This window comes from Arvicanthis niloticus, chromosome 5 (assembly GCF_011762505.2).
Source record: "Arvicanthis niloticus isolate mArvNil1 chromosome 5, mArvNil1.pat.X, whole genome shotgun sequence".
Lineage (NCBI taxonomy): Eukaryota > Metazoa > Chordata > Mammalia > Rodentia > Muridae > Arvicanthis > Arvicanthis niloticus.
The window spans coordinates 11273348-11292567 of NC_047662.1; the positions used below are offsets into that span (position 1 = coordinate 11273348).

Sequence of the window (19220 nt, forward strand, 5' to 3'; positions counted from 1 at the left end):
CTAAAGTCTTGCTTGTATTCCAGCCAGAGAGATTAAAGGTGTTTGCTAAAGTGCTGTGTCAAACCTGAAATCTGAAACAAGTTTTGTTTTGTTTTTCAGAAAACAACACAATCTCAGGGTTCCCAGTGTGAAAAACATCCTGTAATATTATTGCATCCTGGTGATTTTTGTGATGTGTGATATTTATAGATTCTTAAACATAGAATGAATACAAGTGCAGGCCCTATCTGACTAGGATATGTCACATCTCCAGATTTGCTGAATGATTTTCTGAATTCCTAGACACACAGAGCCTAAAGGCAGACCATGTAGCCCCTTTGCAGTGACCACTACCTTCAATGTTGTCAGCAGTATGAGTCTGATGGCAAGACCAGGTTTGTCACTGTTGGACATAAGTAAACATGGGCAGGTTACTCCTGGATACTGAAAAATGACTGCCTAGGGTTAAGACTTTCACCATGGAATCTTAGAAAATGTGATTTTCAGACACTGTTTGATACATTGAGACCACAATAGTGTTCAGTAGATCAGGCCTTGCAGGTAGACTTGAAGAAGGATGGAATACTGAGGACAGATTTCTTGTGGAATCAGAAAGAAATCTCCAAATGTGACTCGATCAGGAGAGGATCACCAGTAGCTTCCCCTGTATGGTAGTTGTAAATGTATGGGCAGAGTAAGAACCCAGGCACGCTCCTCTGGTGTCCTACTCAGCTGTTCCCCTCAGTTTTAGAATCAGCGTGAGCATATTGAATGCCCAAAGTACTTCATGTTGGGACCTGCCTCCATCTTAAAAGAAACAAAAAGGCCTGAGAAATTGACCCACAGGTGAACCCAAGCTACACCCCAGTACCAGGAAAGACCCCAGGGCTTATCCTTAGCCAGAGTTATTCCCTAGCTACTTCTTACCAATAGTTAGTCAAAGATAGTCTGATTGTTTTCGATGTACTTTTAGAATGTTTGTGATTGTTCATGGCCTTGCTTCAGAACACCCACCTGTTACTTTACAATAGTTACCCTATTATTTACATGCCAGGCTAGACACCCCCTCAACTTACTATCATTCCCTCTAAAATCTTGACCTGCTGAGAGTTTGAGACTTCTCTGCCTTCCTGTTCTTCTGTGTCAAGGTTAGGTTAGGGGAGAGCCCAAGCCTGAGCTTGTAATAAAGAGACTAATGTGATTACATCGGAATGGGATCCATGGTGGTCTTTTGGGGTTCACAAACACTTCCTAGCAGAGCAATATCACTGGGGATTCATTAGTCTGAACATATTGTGCAGTCAAGCACTTATCCTGCTTATGTGCAGTGAAAGTCAAGGAAGACTTTTTACAGAAAGGAAAACACACTATTTGTACAAGCAGTGACAAATTATAAAAACAGACCTCAGTCTTCAGGGAATTTGCCTATGCTCAGGAAAGGGCAAGTGGGGCTTACAGGTTTGAGGCATTTTTGTTTTATAGTCCTTTCGTTTTCAACAGTCTTCTCTTTGTAGCACTGGCTCTCACTGAACTCAGAGGTCTGCCTGCCTCTGTCTTTCAAGTGCTGAGATTAAAGGTGTGGCCCATCATTACCCTGCTATTGTTCTATCAAACCCTGAACCTTCTAGAATTCTCATCATCACAGAGCATGGTTTCTGCCCCAAGCCTGCTTTATTTCATCTCAAATGTTGGGGTTTTTGTTTGTTTGTTTGTTTGTTAATGTACACATCTGTTATCTTCAGACGGCTTTTTCTTCTATAGCTCAAATTGACTCTTTACTGGCCGAATAGCTCATATTTAGGCTGCAATTTGGAAACCTTTTGCTTCTGATTTCTGAATCCTGGCTTGGCAAAGATGGGTCATAAAGCCCCACCTCAGCCTTTAAATTTCTACCTGAGTTAATCAAACATGAATTTTTTTATGGCTCACTTCAGATTAATATTCCTGGCTTTTAAAGATAATTATTAAGGTTCTATTTTATCTGGACCTGGTGCCACAAACCTTTGTGTTCCCAGGGGCAGGTGAAGCTCTGTGAGATGGAGTTGTGTCTAGTCTAAATTGTAAGATTAAACCAGCCAGGGTTACACAAAGACAGTTTTTTTTTTTTTTCGAAAGCAAACCAAACAAAACATGATTTCATTTTATTTCATGTGATTAATTTTTTACTTAATTTTTTAATCCCTTTAACTCATGATGACAGTGCCCCCTTCCTCCTCTCCTCCAAGGCCCAACACTACATGTTTCTTCACACCTTACCCTGTCCTTAACTCTTCAGAGAAGGGAAAGTCCACCATGTGTACAACCCTGTTCTGGGATATCCAGTCCTAGCAGGAATGAGCATATCTTCTCCCCTAAGACCCAACCAGGAAATCTAGTTAGGGAATGGGAATTCAATGGCAGGCAACAGAGTCAGACTCAAAGCTGCTCCGACTGTTAGGAAATCTACATGAGTAACAACTGTAGCTCTGTAAGGGGCCTAGGTTGAACCCATATATGCTCTTTCGTTGGTGGTTCAGTCTTGGTGAACTGTCATAGGCTCATATTAGTTGACTCTGTAGTTCTTCTTCTGCTATCCTTGACAGCTCCAGCTTGCTCAAGTCTATCCCATACTGTTTTGAAAAACTCCCTGAGCTCAGCCTGATGTTTGGAAATAGTTATCTGCACCTACTCTTATCTGGTGTTTGATGAAGTCTCTCTGGAGGAAGTTATGCTAAGTTTCAGGCTGCAAGAACAGCAGAGTATCATTAACAGTATCAGGGATTGGCTCTATCACATGGGAGGGGTATTAAGTTGGGGCAATCATTGGTTGTCTGATTCCCCAGTGTCTGCTCCATCTTTATGCTTCTGCATATTGTTTGGAAGACATATTTTGGGATCAAAGTTTTCTAGATACATTGATGTCCTCCTACATCTACTGTTGGGAGCTGACTTTAAGCAGAAAGCAGCTAGAAAGTAGCTATCAACTTTGCAGCCATATGAAGCCATATACCCTGATGAGAGACTTGTTTTTCAAAAGCCTACAACAGCTGAAGCACACTCTGATATCTTGTTTATCCCACATAGCTTGTTTTGCTATTTAGTGACCCCAGCTACATGGTGCACGTGGTAAAATGTTCTCACCATTGTTCTCCTGCTTGTGCTTATAAATACCCAGGATTTCCTTGTAGTGGTGTGGTGTGTGGATGGTGGTCAGTAGGAGGTGTGGATATAGTCTGTGGGAGACAGTAAAAGAGACTTGACTACAGATCCTCTGGCTTGTCTCTATTCTTCGCATCTCTTCCCCTTCTTCCCCCACTCTGTCTCTTGCTAAACCCTGACCTGCAAAACAGAATGGGCTGTTACAATCCACTGAAAGTCTCACCTGGGTACAAGAGATTGCCACTTGTGTCTCAATATCCACTGCTGGTAAAATAATCTCAGCTACCCCCAACCCCCATAAACTCCCTGAAGCCTCCCCTCTCTGGACTACACTTGGACACAGATATGGCCCCTGCTGATTTCCATTCTCACTCCCAGCCTTCTCCATTTCTCTTCTCTCCACACCTCATCCACATTCCCACTTCCACTCTTACCCCCTTTCCCACAGTTTCCATGTCTTCATCCACCTATAATAACCATATTCTTATCGCCTTCTGTGTGAGATTTACACATCCTACCTTGGATCCTCCTTTTTACGTTAGTTTCATTGTATCTATGAATTGTAGCCCAGTTATCTTGTACATTGTGGCTAATGTCCATTTATAAGTGGCTACATAGCCTTTATATCTTTCAGGGTCTGGCTTACCTCACTCATAATGATATTTTCTAGTTGAATGCATTTTCATGCAAATTGCATGATGTTCTTGTTTCTAATATCTGAATAGTAGTCCTTTGTGTAGGTGTGCCACATTTTCACTATCCATTCTTCAGTTGAGGGACATCTACATTATTACCAGTTTCTGGTTTAGTGGAGCATCTTTTGGGTATATGCACAGGAGTGGTTTATCTAGGTCTTGGGGTAAAACTATTTTCTCCTTCTCCTCTATAGATCTGGCACCATAGCCATGATGAATGACTCGATAACCATCTGGACCAGGAAGTTCATGATATACCATCTGCTTCAAAGAAAACAGATGGTCATTGATGTCCTTCATCCTGGGAAGGCAATGGTACCAAAGACAGAAATTTGGGAAAAGCTAGCCAAAATATGCAAAACCACACCACATGTCATCTTTGTATTTGGATTCAGAACACACTTCGATGGTTCCAAGACAACTGGCTTTGGCATGATCTTTGATTCTTCAGATTACACAAAGAAGAATGAGCCTAAACACAGACTTGCAAGACATGCACATTATGAAAAGAAGAAGACCGGAAAACAGCAAAAGGAACTCAAGAACAGAATGAAGAAGTTCAGCGGAACTTCAAAGATCAATGTTGGTGCTGGCATAAGGCCAAAGGAGTAGATCTATGGTGACTTGACATTCTGCTGTGATGTGCATATTTCTGAGAGAACCCATAAACTGAAAATCTTTTAAAATATTCCCAATTTTCAGAAAAACAAATTGATTTCCAAAGTGGTTGTTTCTAATTCTAGTATTGTCTCATAATATAGAAAAGCCTCATGCATGTACTCTATTCTCATTCACCACCCAAGGCACCAGTTTGGCTTGTTCCTTGTGTCCTTTCTTTCCATTTTTTCTTTGGATTCCTGTTTCATAGTGCTGATAACTCCATCCAGGGCTTTCATTAGCTTTCCTCTGTTCCTAACACTAGACATGCACACAAAACCTCCTGAAAATATCCTCTGAGTATTTGTGACAACTGCAGTGTCATAAATGTGCATTCTCTTGTGGAATATATAGCTGAGTTGGATGCTCTGTCCTTCAACTTGTTAGCTTTTCAGAGGGCTGAGGCAGGAGGATGATTTGCATTTGTTGTTGCTAGGCAGTAATTCCACAGATGCAGCCAGTTGGAATTTTTTTTTTTTTTTTTAGAATCACAAGCCTTTCTTTCTCTACAGCATTTAGTGATTTAGACATGCTGAATTCTCTCTCTCTCTCTCTCTCTTTCTCTCTCTCTCTCTCTCTCTCGTGCTTTTCTCTCTCTGTCTCACTCTGTGTGTATGTCTGTGTGTAGAGGTGTATTATATGTGTCTTTGTGTGTGTGTGTGTGTGTGTGTGTGTGTGTGTGTGTGTGTGTTTAGACCATATCATTAAGGATATCAGGGAGACCTGGAGCTGCAAGAAATTCTGTTTGGAATAACATGTATATAACTTTTTTTAAATGCCTATTTTTAGTGATGGTTCTTAAACTCTTTTGTCTTCCTTTTAGGCCACCACCTGCTAGAGGTAGAGACAAAGACAGGATACAAGGGTAAATGCATCTATTTAGAAAGATTATTTAGAGCAACTCCAGTCTGTGTTGTCTGGAAATGAGCAGTTTAGCTCACAGGTTAGCAGTGGTAGCTCAAACAATGTGCAGACACTTTTTGGGCAGAGATAACACTACCTAGTAGAGACATCCAGGTCTCAGATTTGGCTCAAATCAGCAAGAGGGACCAAAAAAAAATCAAGGAAGGGTTCTCATCTGTGCTTCTCATGGAAGAGAAGATTGGGAAAGACTTGAGACCACAAGCATTGCACAGGTAGCTGTGTCAATACGCCAAGCTCAGTTTCCTTCACAGTCTGTTTATACTCTCTCTAAACATCAAGGGTCCTCCTGGGTGAAACCAGGGGTTTCCATCAGGCTAATGTAGAAACAAACAAATAAACAAATCTCAAAACACACCAAAGAATCCTGAAGATTTGTTTGAGTCAGGGACTCACTAAGTCACCCACAAATGCCTATTTCTCTCTGTTGTAGAAAATGATGGGCTAGAGCTTACTACATAGAACAAGCAGGCCAGGCGCACAGTGTAGCCCAGGGTAGCCTAGAACTTACAGAAATCCGCCTGCCTCTGTGTTCCAGATGTTACAATCAAAGATCTGACCCATCAGTACCTGCCTTGAGGTAGCTTTTGATACAGACTTTAATTCCTTCCTTTTGAGAGATGATATCATTGTCACTACAACATGCTCTCAAGTCCTTACAGTCCTGAATATCCCAAGAGTCTAAACTATTCTCCTCTCAATATTTTCAGGATCTTTCTGTGCAGGTCTGTCTTCTTTCCTTTTTGTCCTTTGACATTAATAATAAATAAAATGATTTAGGATCCCAGATACATGATATACTAGGTCAATCTCCTTCCTGTAACTCTGGCTAATTATATTAACTCCATTCTCATGAACTGCATTTTGTTTTAAATTTATTCACATACAACAAATGTCGATGGCACACAGGCCTGCTCCCCCCTTTAATATGTGGGCAAATGTACTCATAAAGTGGATGGCCCATATGAGAAATATAAGTAGGTAAAATACTTTGAAGAACTTCACATTGAGAAGTAAATTTTAAATGAGAAGAACCTGAGTGGGTGAGAAAATACTGTCAACTGCTCTTCTGCACCCATTCAGGTGTAACCTCATCTCTTTATTAATATGGCTAATTGTACCAGCTGAATATATATATATATATATATATATATATATATATATATATATAGTGTGTGTGTGTGTGTGTGTGTGTGTGATTTTTATTCATTTTATGTATGTAAGTAGACTTTTGCTCTCTTCAGACACACCAAAAGAGGACTTGGGATCCCATTACTGATGGTTGTGAGCCACCACATTGTTGCTGGGAATTGAACTCAGGACCTCTGGAAAAGGAGTCAGTGCTCTCATCTCCTGAGCCAACTCTCCAGCCACTTATTGTGAATATTGTAAGATGAATTTTTACTCTATTTCTCATGGCAGTTCTTCTGCCTTGGTTTGTCGAGGGATTGGATTATCATCCCATTCCATCACTGGCATGCATTAGTTTTGCATTCACACATTTTGTTGTGTACTATTAACCAAGGCTACCTACCTACAAGGTCTATGACTACTCAGGCTGGTAAATTTCCACCAAAGCTGCCCGTTTACAATATCTTATAGCTATGTGTTTCAGTGTTTTACCACCGAGCCCAAGACTTTCTGTTAGGAGGCTGACTTAGGCCTATTGCTGATTTTAGGCCTTCACTGTATAAGCAAGGCTGCCCTGACAGACCATTATGAGTTCATCTGGGAAACAGCTTTCATCTGTGCAAGCCTGCTGAGGGGCCATGCAGTAATCATTGGAGGAGTCTCTCTACCTCATCCTACAGGCATTTCCATAGAAAATGACCCTGGACTAGAGGTGGGCACAGTGTTGCAAACCCTTAACCCCAGACTTCAAGAGACAAAGAGAAGGGGACCCTGGCAAAACCAATAAACCCATAAATTAAGTGATATTTGTGAGAAGCCTGAGATGCATTTGCTATTGTTTGAAATAAGTTTTTGGTCACAAAAAAAGAGATCATCACTTCATGTGCAGTGCCTGGGCACACAACACAAGCTTTACTCTCTCTTTTTTTGTATTAGATATTTTCTTTACTTACATTTCAAATGTTATCCCCTCCCTCCTTGAGGCCCCCTATCCCATCCCCTCTCCTCCTACTTCTATTAGGGTGTTCCCTCACCCATACACCCATTCCCCACCAAGTCCTGGCATTCTACTACACTGGGCCATCGAGCCTTCACAAGACCCAGAGCCTCTCCTCCCATTGATGCCAAACAAGGCTATCCTCTGCTACATATGCTGCTGGAGCCATGGGGCCCTCCATGTGTACTCTTTGGATGGTGGTTTAGCCCATAGGAGCTCTGGGGGTCTGGTTGCTTGGTATCATTTTTCCTATGGGTTTGCAAACACCTTCAGCTCCTTCAGTCCTTTCCCTAACTCATCCACAGGAGACCCAGTGCTCAGTCCAATGGTTGGCTGTCAGCATCAACCTTTATATTGGTCAGGCTCATACAGAGGCTCCCAGGAGACACCTATATCAGGCTCCCATCAGCAAGAACTTCTTTTGGCATTCACAATAGTGTCTGGGTTAGATGACTGTATATAAGTGGGGCAATTTCTGGATAGTCTTTTCTTCAGTATCTGCTCCACATTTTGTCGCTATATTTCCTCCAGTGAAGATTGGGTTCCCCCTTCTAAGAAGTACTGAAGCATCCATACTTTGGTCTTCCTTTTTCATGAGCTTCATGTGATCTGTGAGTTGTATCTTGTGTATTTTGAGTTTTTGGGCGTAATATCCACTTATCAGTGAGTGCAAACCATGTGTGTTCTTTTCTGATAGGGTTACCTCACTCAGGATGACATTTTCTAGTTCTATCCATTTGCTTAAGAATGAGACAAAACACTGGCTTGGATTTTATTCCAACTCAGACAGTGACTTTTCTACATCCGTTGGGGTGAGAACTCACAGTCCTATTTGCATGACTAGTCTGGGAAAAATTGACCAATGGGGTGGGGCCAGTTAAATTTCTGGAACCCAGATGAGGTCTTTGGTGCAATCAAAGTCTCTCTCTCTCTCTCTCTCTCTCTCTCTCTCTCTCTCTCTCTCTCTCTGTAACATTTGCACATTTGTGCAAACTTTCGCAACTTCAGGTAGATCAAAAATTGAATTTGTTGCCTTTAACACAAGTTTTATGGCATTCCATTGAATTTTATTTTTTGCTTTTGTTGTTTGTTTCAAAACAGCACCCACATGGCAGCCTTTAATTTATGTGCAGCAGGAAGGGGGGACAGACAGAAGGACAGAAAGTTAGAGAGACTGAGAGACAGAAGAAAAGGTATATAGAACCACAGTCTTAAATAATGTAGCCAACACACTGCACATTGGATGATCCTTTATCCAACACTCTTACCTTCTGGGAAACCAAGGGAAGCATTTACATGGGAGCCACCTTTCTTTATTTTGTTTTGGATGTACATAAGATTTGAAGAAATGATGTCCATTAGCTCAGGCTGTCCTCAAGCTTACTTTGTAGCCGAGGGTGACTTTAAACTCATCTGGTTGGCACCCTCATACCTCAGCCTTCTCAAGCTGCCACAGGTGATGCCTGTCACAGCACCAGGCTCAGCCCCAAACTCTAGGCCAATTCATAGTTGTGAAAAAAATAACTTCAGTTTAATTTTTCATTGTTTTGTCCTTTATCTGGCACAGATTAAATACTAAACTGATTCCTACTCAGAATAATGTGCATCAAATAAATTCTGAATTGACCTCTTTAATGAAGGAAGCTAAGTTTTACATAAGTATCATTTGTGTAGGTTGTAGATTTAATACAGAGCAATGTGCCTGAAAACTGAGAACAAGGCTGATGACATTCTCCCCATTCTCCTCTGCTCCACCTTCCAACCAACACCTGCCTTCTGATTAGTTGCTTCTGTTCTAAACTGATGTTGCCTGGGATTATTTCATTATCTCTATTGATAGAGTTCCCTTTGTGAAAGCAAAAAATTGACACTAGCCTGAGAGGCCAGAGCCCATTGAATGTACTATTCCTCAATATCAAGTCTTATTTGATTATTTACTCATCTATTAGTAAATTAAGTGATGTGTATTTATTTTGCGCAAAGATTGTTTTTATTTCGATAGTATATTTATATTCCAAATGTTATCCACTTTTTGGTTTCACCCTCAAAATGCCCTATCTTATCCCACCTCCTCTGCCTTCTATGAAGGTGTTCCCCCACCCACCCACAAATTCTTGCCCCCCTGCTCTCACATTCTGCTACACTGGGACATGGAGCCTTCACATGGCCAAGGGCCTCCTCCCACTGATGTCCGACAAGCCCATCTTTTGCTACATATGAGGCTGGAGCCTTGGGTACCTTCATGTGTAATTCTTGGTTGGTGGTTTAGTCCCAGGGAGCTCTGGGTGGCTTTTTTGGTTTTCATTTGGTTGTTATTCCTATGGGGTTGCAAACCCCTTCATCTCCTTTAATACTGTCTCTAACTCCTCCTCTGGGGACCTCATGCTCAGTCAAATGGTTGCTAGTATCTACCTCTGTATTTGTCAGTCTCTGGCAGAGCCTCTCAGGAGACAACTATATCAGGCTCTTGTCAGCATGGATTTCTTGGCATCCACATTAGTGTCTTGATTTGGAGGGATTTGGGGTGGATCCCCCAGTGGGCCAGTCTCTGGATGCACTTTCCTCCAGTCTCTGCTCTGAAACTTCAACTCTCACCAATCCTCCTGCCTCAGTTATGGAACTTGTAGCCAGCCTGACAGTAGCAAAAATGGCCTTGGCAACTCTTTTCCTTTTTCCTCGACACTGTGCCTGGCTGAAAACTATTAGTTTATATTTTGAAAGGTATCCCCCAAAGTTCATTTCTTTTTATGGCAGCTTCCTCTTCTTGAGGCTCCCAACCAGGGCCCAGCTCTCCAGTCATTTGCCTTACATAATTATGAAGCCCAATTAAAATTAAATGCCTCATTCTCACATGGAGTTTACCTTTTACCATTATAACAAGCCTTCTACTTATACGCTTGCCATTCTGTCTCTTCTTTATCCTGAGGCAGTTCTTTGCTCCTGCCCTGTCCCCCAGGGACAAACAGTCCATTACCCTCTCCCCTGTCCCCTTCACTTTCTATTTTTAATCCCTGTTTTTCCCCTTAACCTTTGTCCCTCTGGGGCACATAGGTCTCTGTGCTGAGAACTTGGTCTTAGGGTATCTTAGGCTCACTCTGAGGATACCAACATGATTCATTCCTGACTCCAGCCAGAAACATCTTTCATTCTGTATGGGCATCCCTCCAAAAAAATTCATGGCTTTAAATTGTCTTAGGCTATTCATAGAATCTCATGAAGAGCAACATGGTACTTTTTTTTTTTTTAAAGAAAATAGCCTGGCATGGAGATGAATGTATTTAATCTCAACTTTCCAGGGGGCTCTATAGTGGAAAATTAGACCCATAACAACCCAGTGAGGCAGAGCCCTAGGGCATTAGGTCCAGAGACAGTGGCCAGCCTGGATATTAATGAACTGAAAAGTATAAGGAGACTGTGGGAAGTTCCATAGAGAACATCCTCTTCTCCTCAGCCTACTGTGAATCACCTCACTATCTGAAAGAAGGTGCACTACACATGAAGGCTGGGAGTCCCCCACAAGGACCTGTCACAGGGAAGAAGGGCATGGTGTTAGGACATATTTCTCTGCCTAAGGAGTGAAGATTTTCTTAGCCAACATAAAAACTGTTTTGGAACTATGAAGAACTAGATTAACGATTAAGGTAACATCATGTTCTTCTCATTTTGATATGAGGTCTCTGAGGGTTCATTTGTTGCAAATATTCTTTCAGCAAAGGTTAAATACAAGGGTATCCTTCCTAAAATGTGCCTGCCTTGGTCCTCATTTCTCATGCTTGCTAAATATGCCTCTCCCCTCATCTCATTGTTCTCTATAATGAACTCAGTTTTTGTGATCTGAGTGTACTACATACTAATTTCTTTCCAAAACATTGAGCACTTTATGAAGCTCGGTGCTTTTATGAGACTGTTCCTGGGATGCAAGGAACTGCACAAATCTGAGATTGACCTAGTTATGGTGATGAGGAATGAAGAAACCAGATACAGGTGCAGAAATGCTAAGGATGATTATGTTCTGTGCTCTAATAGAGACATACCATCAACCCAAAATATTTATTGAATATCAAAATATTTATTGCATAAATCAAAAGGGGAGGCAATCTCCTCAAGGAAGGTTACCTCTATTATAATACACACAATCTACAATAATCCTAGAAAAGAAAAGAGTGCTTGATATTTTCTGTAGATGCTACATTCATTTACCAGCTCAGAGGAAGATCTTGCCTTTCCAGTGTTTTTCAGCCCTATTTCTATGCTCCAATCTATGCTCCAATCAGCAGTGGACATTCACTTAGGGTTTCCTCAATCTCCAATACTCAGTTTCCATTTCTGTCTTCCACAATCAACCTTACAGTAGTTATATTTGAAAATGGCATCTTTCAGTCTCCAGATCATAAATGTAGAACCCACCACACTTAGAGCATTGGATTGTTTCAAAGGTGACCTCATTGGGCATTCTTTTGGCAATGAGTATTTCCAGGAGCTCAGGACACAAATTTTCTAATCTATCTGAAAGTACTATACCCCTGTCATAGCACTCTAGAGGGGCAGGGTATATCTCAATTTCCAGCTGGTTCAGCTGGGCTGTGTGGTGTAAAAGTTCTTTCAGGAAAAGCAGAGAAAATTCATTATCATTGAAACTGACAACTCTGAGCTGGGAACATTGGCTTAGGGCAGGCAGCAGGGTTTTCAACTGAGAGTCCTGTATACCACATGAGTTTAATTCCAGGTTTTCCAGGGTATGTCCAACTTTCTCAAGGAAAAACACAAGAGACTCAAGGAGTAAATTACATAAATTAATACTAGCAAGCTTTAAAGATTTGAGCTCAACAATATTTAGGCAATAGGGCAGGCAATCCAAGTCTGCCTGTGAGAGGTTACAGTTAGTGATGATAAGTGACTCCAAGGGTTTCTTCAGGCACCTGAGGAGAGAAAACATTGTGGCTTTCTGTCAAATGGTGTTAAAGAGGGTTAATAGGATTGACAGCTAAGCAGATGACATTTCTCCCAAACTCAGTCTGAATGTATATTGAGAATAACCCTCAGGACATGGCTTTTTGTTTTCTGCTCACATACCTCCCAACATTCTAGTCTGAGACCTTAAGATATCACCATAGTCATGACTCAGGGCCTGACAGAAAACCATAGCAGTGGATATATCAGGGCAACATGGTAAATGTAAGAAGGACTAGCTACCCAAAACAAAATTCAACAACTTCCTGGTACTGTTTTTAAGAGTTCTACGAGGTTTTGTTCCTCCAAGTTCCATGATCCTGTCTTCACCTTGAAACCCATTGTCCCATATTACTCATCCACTCAATCTTTTTCTGAACTTAAAACTATTTACACATAAGCAATAAGAGGTTGCTTGGCCTGGTCATACAGACCTTGGCACAGGGCTCATTGCCTCCATATGCTATGTCTCTAACAGTGATAGGTTTATGTTTGCCAGACCATAAAAGCTTCTATAGCTTGCAAAAAAAAAAAACAAAAAAAAAAAAAAAAAACCAAAACCAAAACAAAACCTCATCAAAACCAAGGCAAAAGAAAAGAGATTAGTTTTTTTTTCTGGTCTACTACTGGACCCTTCCTTACCTGAGGAATCCTTTCAGGTTGCTATATAAGTAGGGGGAATCATTTACAGAGAGTGTCTGGAGACAGTGGAACGTGGGAAGTAGCGACATTTCAGAATCATCCATACTTCGGGTATCTGTGATGTGACTTAGTTTGAGATTGAGAAGATTGTTCATCTGTCTCAGGTAGGGATTAAGAAAATCCAAATCTTCTAGACAAAGATCTGATAGCAGCAGATCTTGTACACAGTCTGTATGTAAAATCTTGAAGATTTCTATGACTGTAGCTTTGGTTAAACCCTGAATCTCTAGATTTCTATTGCATAGATGAATGGAATCTTTTCTCTGCTGGGCCCACTGAAACAAGTATCTGTCAGATTCATCAAGTCTGCCCTCCATGATTTCAAGTTGTGTTGTCACCTTCAATTCTTTCTTCACCCCACAGCCAGGACTATTCTGCACTGGCTGCTTCTGTGTCATAAATCTTGGTAAGAGTTCACGGGATCCAGCCCATATGCCACTAATATCGTGGTATTTATTCTTCCAATTGATTCCTCTGAGTTTGCACCTACTGTGGGAGAAATGAGTATAATACTCAGAAGGTAAAAGAAGACACATTTTATAGTCTGATTCTATTCTACATATTACATTTAAGCTGTTTCTTTCAAAACTTTGTTTTCCTGTGTCTAGAATCAAACCCTGAGACTCATGCTCAGTGAATGAATAGCATTCTTTGCAAGACAGGCATCTTTAGCCCTATCTTACTTCCCTTCATTCTAAGCTCCTGAATCTTAATGTCATTTTTTTGTACCTTAGAGGGATGCAGGAAAAGTCCCACTCCTCTTGGGTGTCTCTATTCTTTTCTGTCTTCTACATTATTTATTATTTGCCCAGAGAGTTGAGACTAAGTCCAAACCTTTACACCTTCTCAGCCTCTATGTTCAGAAGGTAACAGTCCAGACTGTGGGTTGAAGAAAGACTTGATGATCAGAAGCTTCTGATCCAAAGTTGGCCAAATATTCTGTGTCCCTAGTTTCTCCTCAGCAGTCAGAGACCCATCCTCCAACCCCAGCCAATCTTGCCTACCTGGAGCGAACCTTTTGTGCAATCAGTATATCTAGTCCCTCAAGCATAGCCTTCAAAGTCTCCAAGTTGCGGTTTTCTATCATTATTCCTACAGAAAGGTATGGGTAAGGCCACACAGGTATCATGGCTGTCAAGACCTTTGTATGCCCATTAATGAAGGCCTCCTCAAACATCACTGGGAACAGAAGATGGGGCAGGTCGTTAAGAGCAGAAATAGCCAAGGCCTCCTCCCTCAGTAGCCTCTGTCTTGCCAGCTTCTCAAGGGTGAGTGGAGAGTAGACTTTCTTTGTGTCTTCTTCTGAAGAGTCATCCTAGGGAAGCCGGGAAAAATATACAATGAATGACAAGAAACTTAGGAAGCCCTTCTGCACACACAAGGAAATGTGAGAGCTAGATTACTAAAAATGAGGACAGAGAACCCAGTTTGTCACTTTGAATACCCACAATTTTTTCATGTGTTCTTTGAGATAATATCTTTACAGAACTAACAATATCCCTGGCTATCCTGAAACTTGCTTTATAGATCTCAGTGGTCTGGACCCACAGAGAAATACCTGACTGTACCTCCCAAGTGTTGACATTATATGTGTTTTCCATCTCTGCTCGGCCTGGGCCACCACAGCATGACTAATCTAGCACTGCTTGGTCTGGCCTGTGCTGGTTTTAAAGCCATAATTCTCTCTGGTGCTATGATTTTTCTCCAAAGTATCCTAGTTTCCAAAGGCCACATCCAATCGCAGCCAGAGATGGGGTGAATTCATCCCACTGGGAAGGCATCACGAGGAACTCTGAAGCTTCAGCCACTTGTTGGATGATGATTGTGCTTAGCTTTCCAGGCCCTCAGAGAAAGCAAAGAAAATCAGCTTCCAAATTGTCTACAATCTTTATCTATCCAGCTACAGTGCATGGAATGAGTCACCTCCTCTTTGAAATACCCATCATTAGTTATTGACATCAATCTTTGATTGTGACCCTTACATGCCTTTTGGAGAAGGTGTTGGTAAAGTTCCAAGCTTGAGGTCTGCAAACTACAGAGCTAACAGAGTGGGAAAGAAACACTAAAGTCACTTATCCTTCAGTAGCCATTGACATGGTTGGTGACCCTTTATAAATCATCCAGAATGAAGAGACTATGAGGTGGAGATTATAATCCACAGGCTGAAGGCAGGAGGCTCACTAGCTCCATGCCATAATTGGTTACTTATACAGCACCAGACCAGCTATCCTGAGACCTGCAGAAACTAAAGGGAGACCAAAAAAAGTAAGAAAAAAAGCAGATATTAAGTAATATTCAAATTTTTCTGTTTGAGTATTTAATAATTACAAAAAAACTGGATTCATTCTGAAACTTTGAAGACATCCTGATTTCCTTGAAAAGAATAGACCATGTATCAATCAGCAGAAAGAAATATGTTGTTCTTTTCTGATATTTTTTTTGTGTGTATGTTGTTTATTTTATTGGTTTGGATTTTTTTCTTCTTTGAGACATGATCTTATAGCTGTTTTTAAACTTTCTATATATATTAGGCTGCCATCAAACTTAGTGAGTATCCAGCCTCTGCATTCCTGTTTCAGTCAAGAGTAGGTATGGGTGGAGAGGAGAGAGCAAGACTGTGATTGTGATATAATAAATATTAAACACACACACAAACATATATACACATACACATGTGTGTGTGTGTGTGTGTGTGTGTGTGTGTATATACATTTCTTCCTGCATGTTTGAGGACACCCTGATTCCATTATAATAAGAAGCTATTTATCAGTGAGCAAATGCAAATACCATATGATTTTTTTTTTTTGGTATTTTGTGTTTGTTTGCTTGTTTTACATTATTTAGTTAGTTATATATCTATTTATTTATTTAATGTATATGAGTACACTGTCTCTGTCTTCAGTTACACCAAAAGAGGAAGAGGGCATCAGATCCCATTATAGATGGTGGTGAGTGACAATTTACTTACTGGGAATTACATAATACCCTTGGAAGAGCACTCAGTGTTCTTAACCACTGAGCCTTCTCTCCAGCCTCTTGTTTTGCCTTTTTAAAAACCACATGTAATATCCAGCTATTTTGACACTCACAGCCTCCGTCTGCGTCCTGTTGCTAAGATTGTAAGCACATCAACGAATGCCAGGCTTAAAGTGACAGAAAGATCAGCACTCCAGGCCCCTGAGTAACTCATATCTGACATTCCAGACTAGAGTGCCTAGAATGGAAGATTACCCTGACATTCTTAGTGAGACTGTCTCAAAACACAAAAATAAAACTAAATAAAACAAAAAAATTCTACAGAAACCACAATGAACCAATTAATAAATAGATATAATTGAGAACACACTTGTATATTCTGGTTCAACAGGCCTCAGGTGGCTGAGGTAGGGAAATTTCTGTGAGTTTAAGGCCTGAGGATCTTTTTTTATTAATTTACATTCCAGCCATTGCTCCCCTCCCCTAGGCCCTCATCTAATTTTTTTTTTCATCGTTTCCTCCAAGAGGGTGCTACTCCAACCCCTAAACCCTCAGGTATCTCTCTTCTCTAGGGCCTCAAGTCTTTCCCACTGAAGGTATACCAGGCAGTCCTCAGCTATATATGTACTGGGAACTTTGGACCAGACTCTGTATGTTGCCAGGTTGTGTGGCTCAGGCTCTGGAAGCTCCCAGGCTTTCAGGTTAGTTGAGACTAGTGGGAATCCTACATGCTTGCCCTCCCCTTCAGCTTCTTCAATCCTCCCCCTAATTCAAAGGTAGAAAAATCTCTAAAGACCAAGAGGCACTTAAAGAAATGTTCAAAGTCCTTAGTCTTCAGGGAAATGCAAATCAAAATGACCTTGAAATTCCACCATACCATAATCAGAATCACTGAAATCAAATCCTCTGATGACTGTACTTGCTTGTGAGGATGTGGAGAAAAAAGAACACTCTTCCATTTCTGGTGGGATTGCAAACTTTTGCAAGCACTCTGGAAACCAATCTGGTTATTTGGCAAAAAAATTGGAAACACTTCTACCTGAATAGGCAGCTATACTACTCCTGGTCATATACCCAGTAGATGCCCCACCATATCACAAGGACACTTGCTCCTCTATGTTCATAGCAGCCTTATATGTAATAGCCAGAAGCTGGAAACAACCCAGATAGCACTCAACTGAAGAATGGATGCAGAAAATATCGTTCATTTCCATAATGGAATAAAATCCAGCTAATAAAAAATGAGGACAGCAAGAATTTTTCAGAAAAATGGTTGAAACTAGAAAATATCATTCTGAGTGAGGTAACAAAGACCCAGAATGCCATGCATGGTGTGTACTAACTGGTAAGTGAATCTTAGCCAAAAAGTACAGAATGTCAAGGATACCGGCCAGGCAAACTTATTTAGAGAGACTCATCTTAAAAAAGAAGAATCACCAAGTAGAAAATTATATGAACAAAATTTCAAGTGAGGACAAGGCTAGACTAGGTTGCAGGAGATGAGGTATCCTCACGGAGCTGAGGGACTTACTTTAACTGGACACTGGAAACAGATCACCATATTCAGGCAGGGGAAGGTTTTAACTCCAGTCTTCAAAAGGCTGAGCGTTTCTCTGCCTGCTCTGACTTTATATACCTCTCAGCTGTATCCTCCCTTTGTAGCCACACCCTCCCCACAAAAGTAGGTCTCTGATTAAATGTTGATTCTCCACCCACTTCCTTATCTTCAGATTGGATGGTATAGGTAAATTGGATCAGATCTGTACACAGGAAGATTCTGAGAGGAGAGAGATAGTTAAGAACTTATCTATTGAAATCAAGTGGTTGTGCCTCATGCCTTTAATCACAGCACTTGCAAAGCAGAGTCAGATGGATCTCTGAGTCTACAAGCATAGGGCACTTATCCAATCTCTTTCTGCCTATATATTGTGGTCAACTCCCAGGACATGGCCTTCTGTTTTCTGACCACACAATTCAGAGCATGCTAGTCTGAGACCCGTGAGTATCAGCGTGGGCATGATTCAGAACATGGCTGGAAATCATAGCAATGGCTATATCAGGCCAACATGGTGCATGTAGAAAGGTCTATTGCATCCTCCATAAGCACTTATCCTTATCCCAGTCCCCACCCAGTGATTCCTATTTGTACTCTGTGCTCCAGCACTTCATGGAAAATGAGATTGAAAACAAAGTTGGTAATTCTTACTCTTCTCTCCTGGGTAAGGCTTTCCCAACATTCATTTTTGTTTGATTCCTTCTTCTTTGTCTGGCCATATAGCCCAGACTGGTCTTAAAGTCAAAACCATCCTGTCTCAGTGTGCATAGTCCATAGCTACCCACAGACAGAGAAATGAGAAAGGACAGGAGGGAAAGTAATGTAAGCAGAAGGGTTCGCTGGCATGTCTTTCTCAGATTCACAGTCTCTCAGAGTACTCTTGTGTAGTCACATGACTCCAGAGCTGCTTATGGGAAACTTACATGTCTTGGTTCACTTTCAAATTTCAGACACAGTCTGGGTGTGAAGCCAGGTGGTCACTACTTCACAGAACTTCTACCTCACTCTCCAAATTAGTATCCTAAAGGCCAATGTCCCAAAGGACCTTGTAACAACTTCAAAAGTAAAGAGTAATGCCATACATTTCAGAGATTCTCCTCAGTCTGTGCTTGGCAGACTCAAAGTGTGGAAAGCAGAACCTGGGTTGTTGGGCCTATGACAGTAGGACTGTCTCTTTTGAGGGCCTTTATAGGTGATCAATGTCTTTTTGCCATGACAAGAGGCTGGTCACATTACCTTCTCCTGCATAACGTTTCCAAAGGGAAATGAGATTCAAAGGAGCAGGGTTTGATACCTGGTGGGACAAAGGTTAATTGTACCTGGGTCAGCAGAGCCTCCGTTTGCTGAGACTGATGAGTGTTTGGACTTGAGACCTCTAGAGAGTACAACAGGGCACACTGAGTCCTCTATTATTGCAGAGCAGGGACTCTGGCCTTGTGGTGGTGCCTGGGATGGGGGAGACTTATACTTCCTAAGGCATAGCATGAATATATGGCACCTGAGTGCTTTACCAGACCCC

At 41.3% G+C, this 19220-nt stretch overlaps 1 protein-coding gene and 1 pseudogene across 1 annotated transcript; one reads left to right on the forward strand and one right to left on the reverse strand.

Moving 5' to 3' along the window:
• The first annotated feature begins 4025 nt into the window (after window positions 1-4025).
• Window positions 4026-4424, forward strand: LOC117709389 (small ribosomal subunit protein eS24 pseudogene; annotated as a pseudogene).
• Window positions 4425-11688: 7264 nt separating this feature from the next.
• On the reverse strand, window positions 11689-17740 carry LOC117709166 (oogenesin-3-like). The gene is made up of 4 exons (XM_034503321.2): window positions 17678-17740; window positions 14175-14485; window positions 13111-13659; window positions 11689-12437 (listed from the first exon to the last, which is right to left on the reverse strand). The coding sequence occupies exons 1-4, from the start codon at window positions 17705-17707 to the stop codon at window positions 11873-11875; spliced, it is 1455 nt and encodes a 484-aa protein (XP_034359212.1). The 5' UTR covers window positions 17708-17740; the 3' UTR covers window positions 11689-11872.
• Window positions 17741-19220: the final 1480 nt, after the last annotated feature.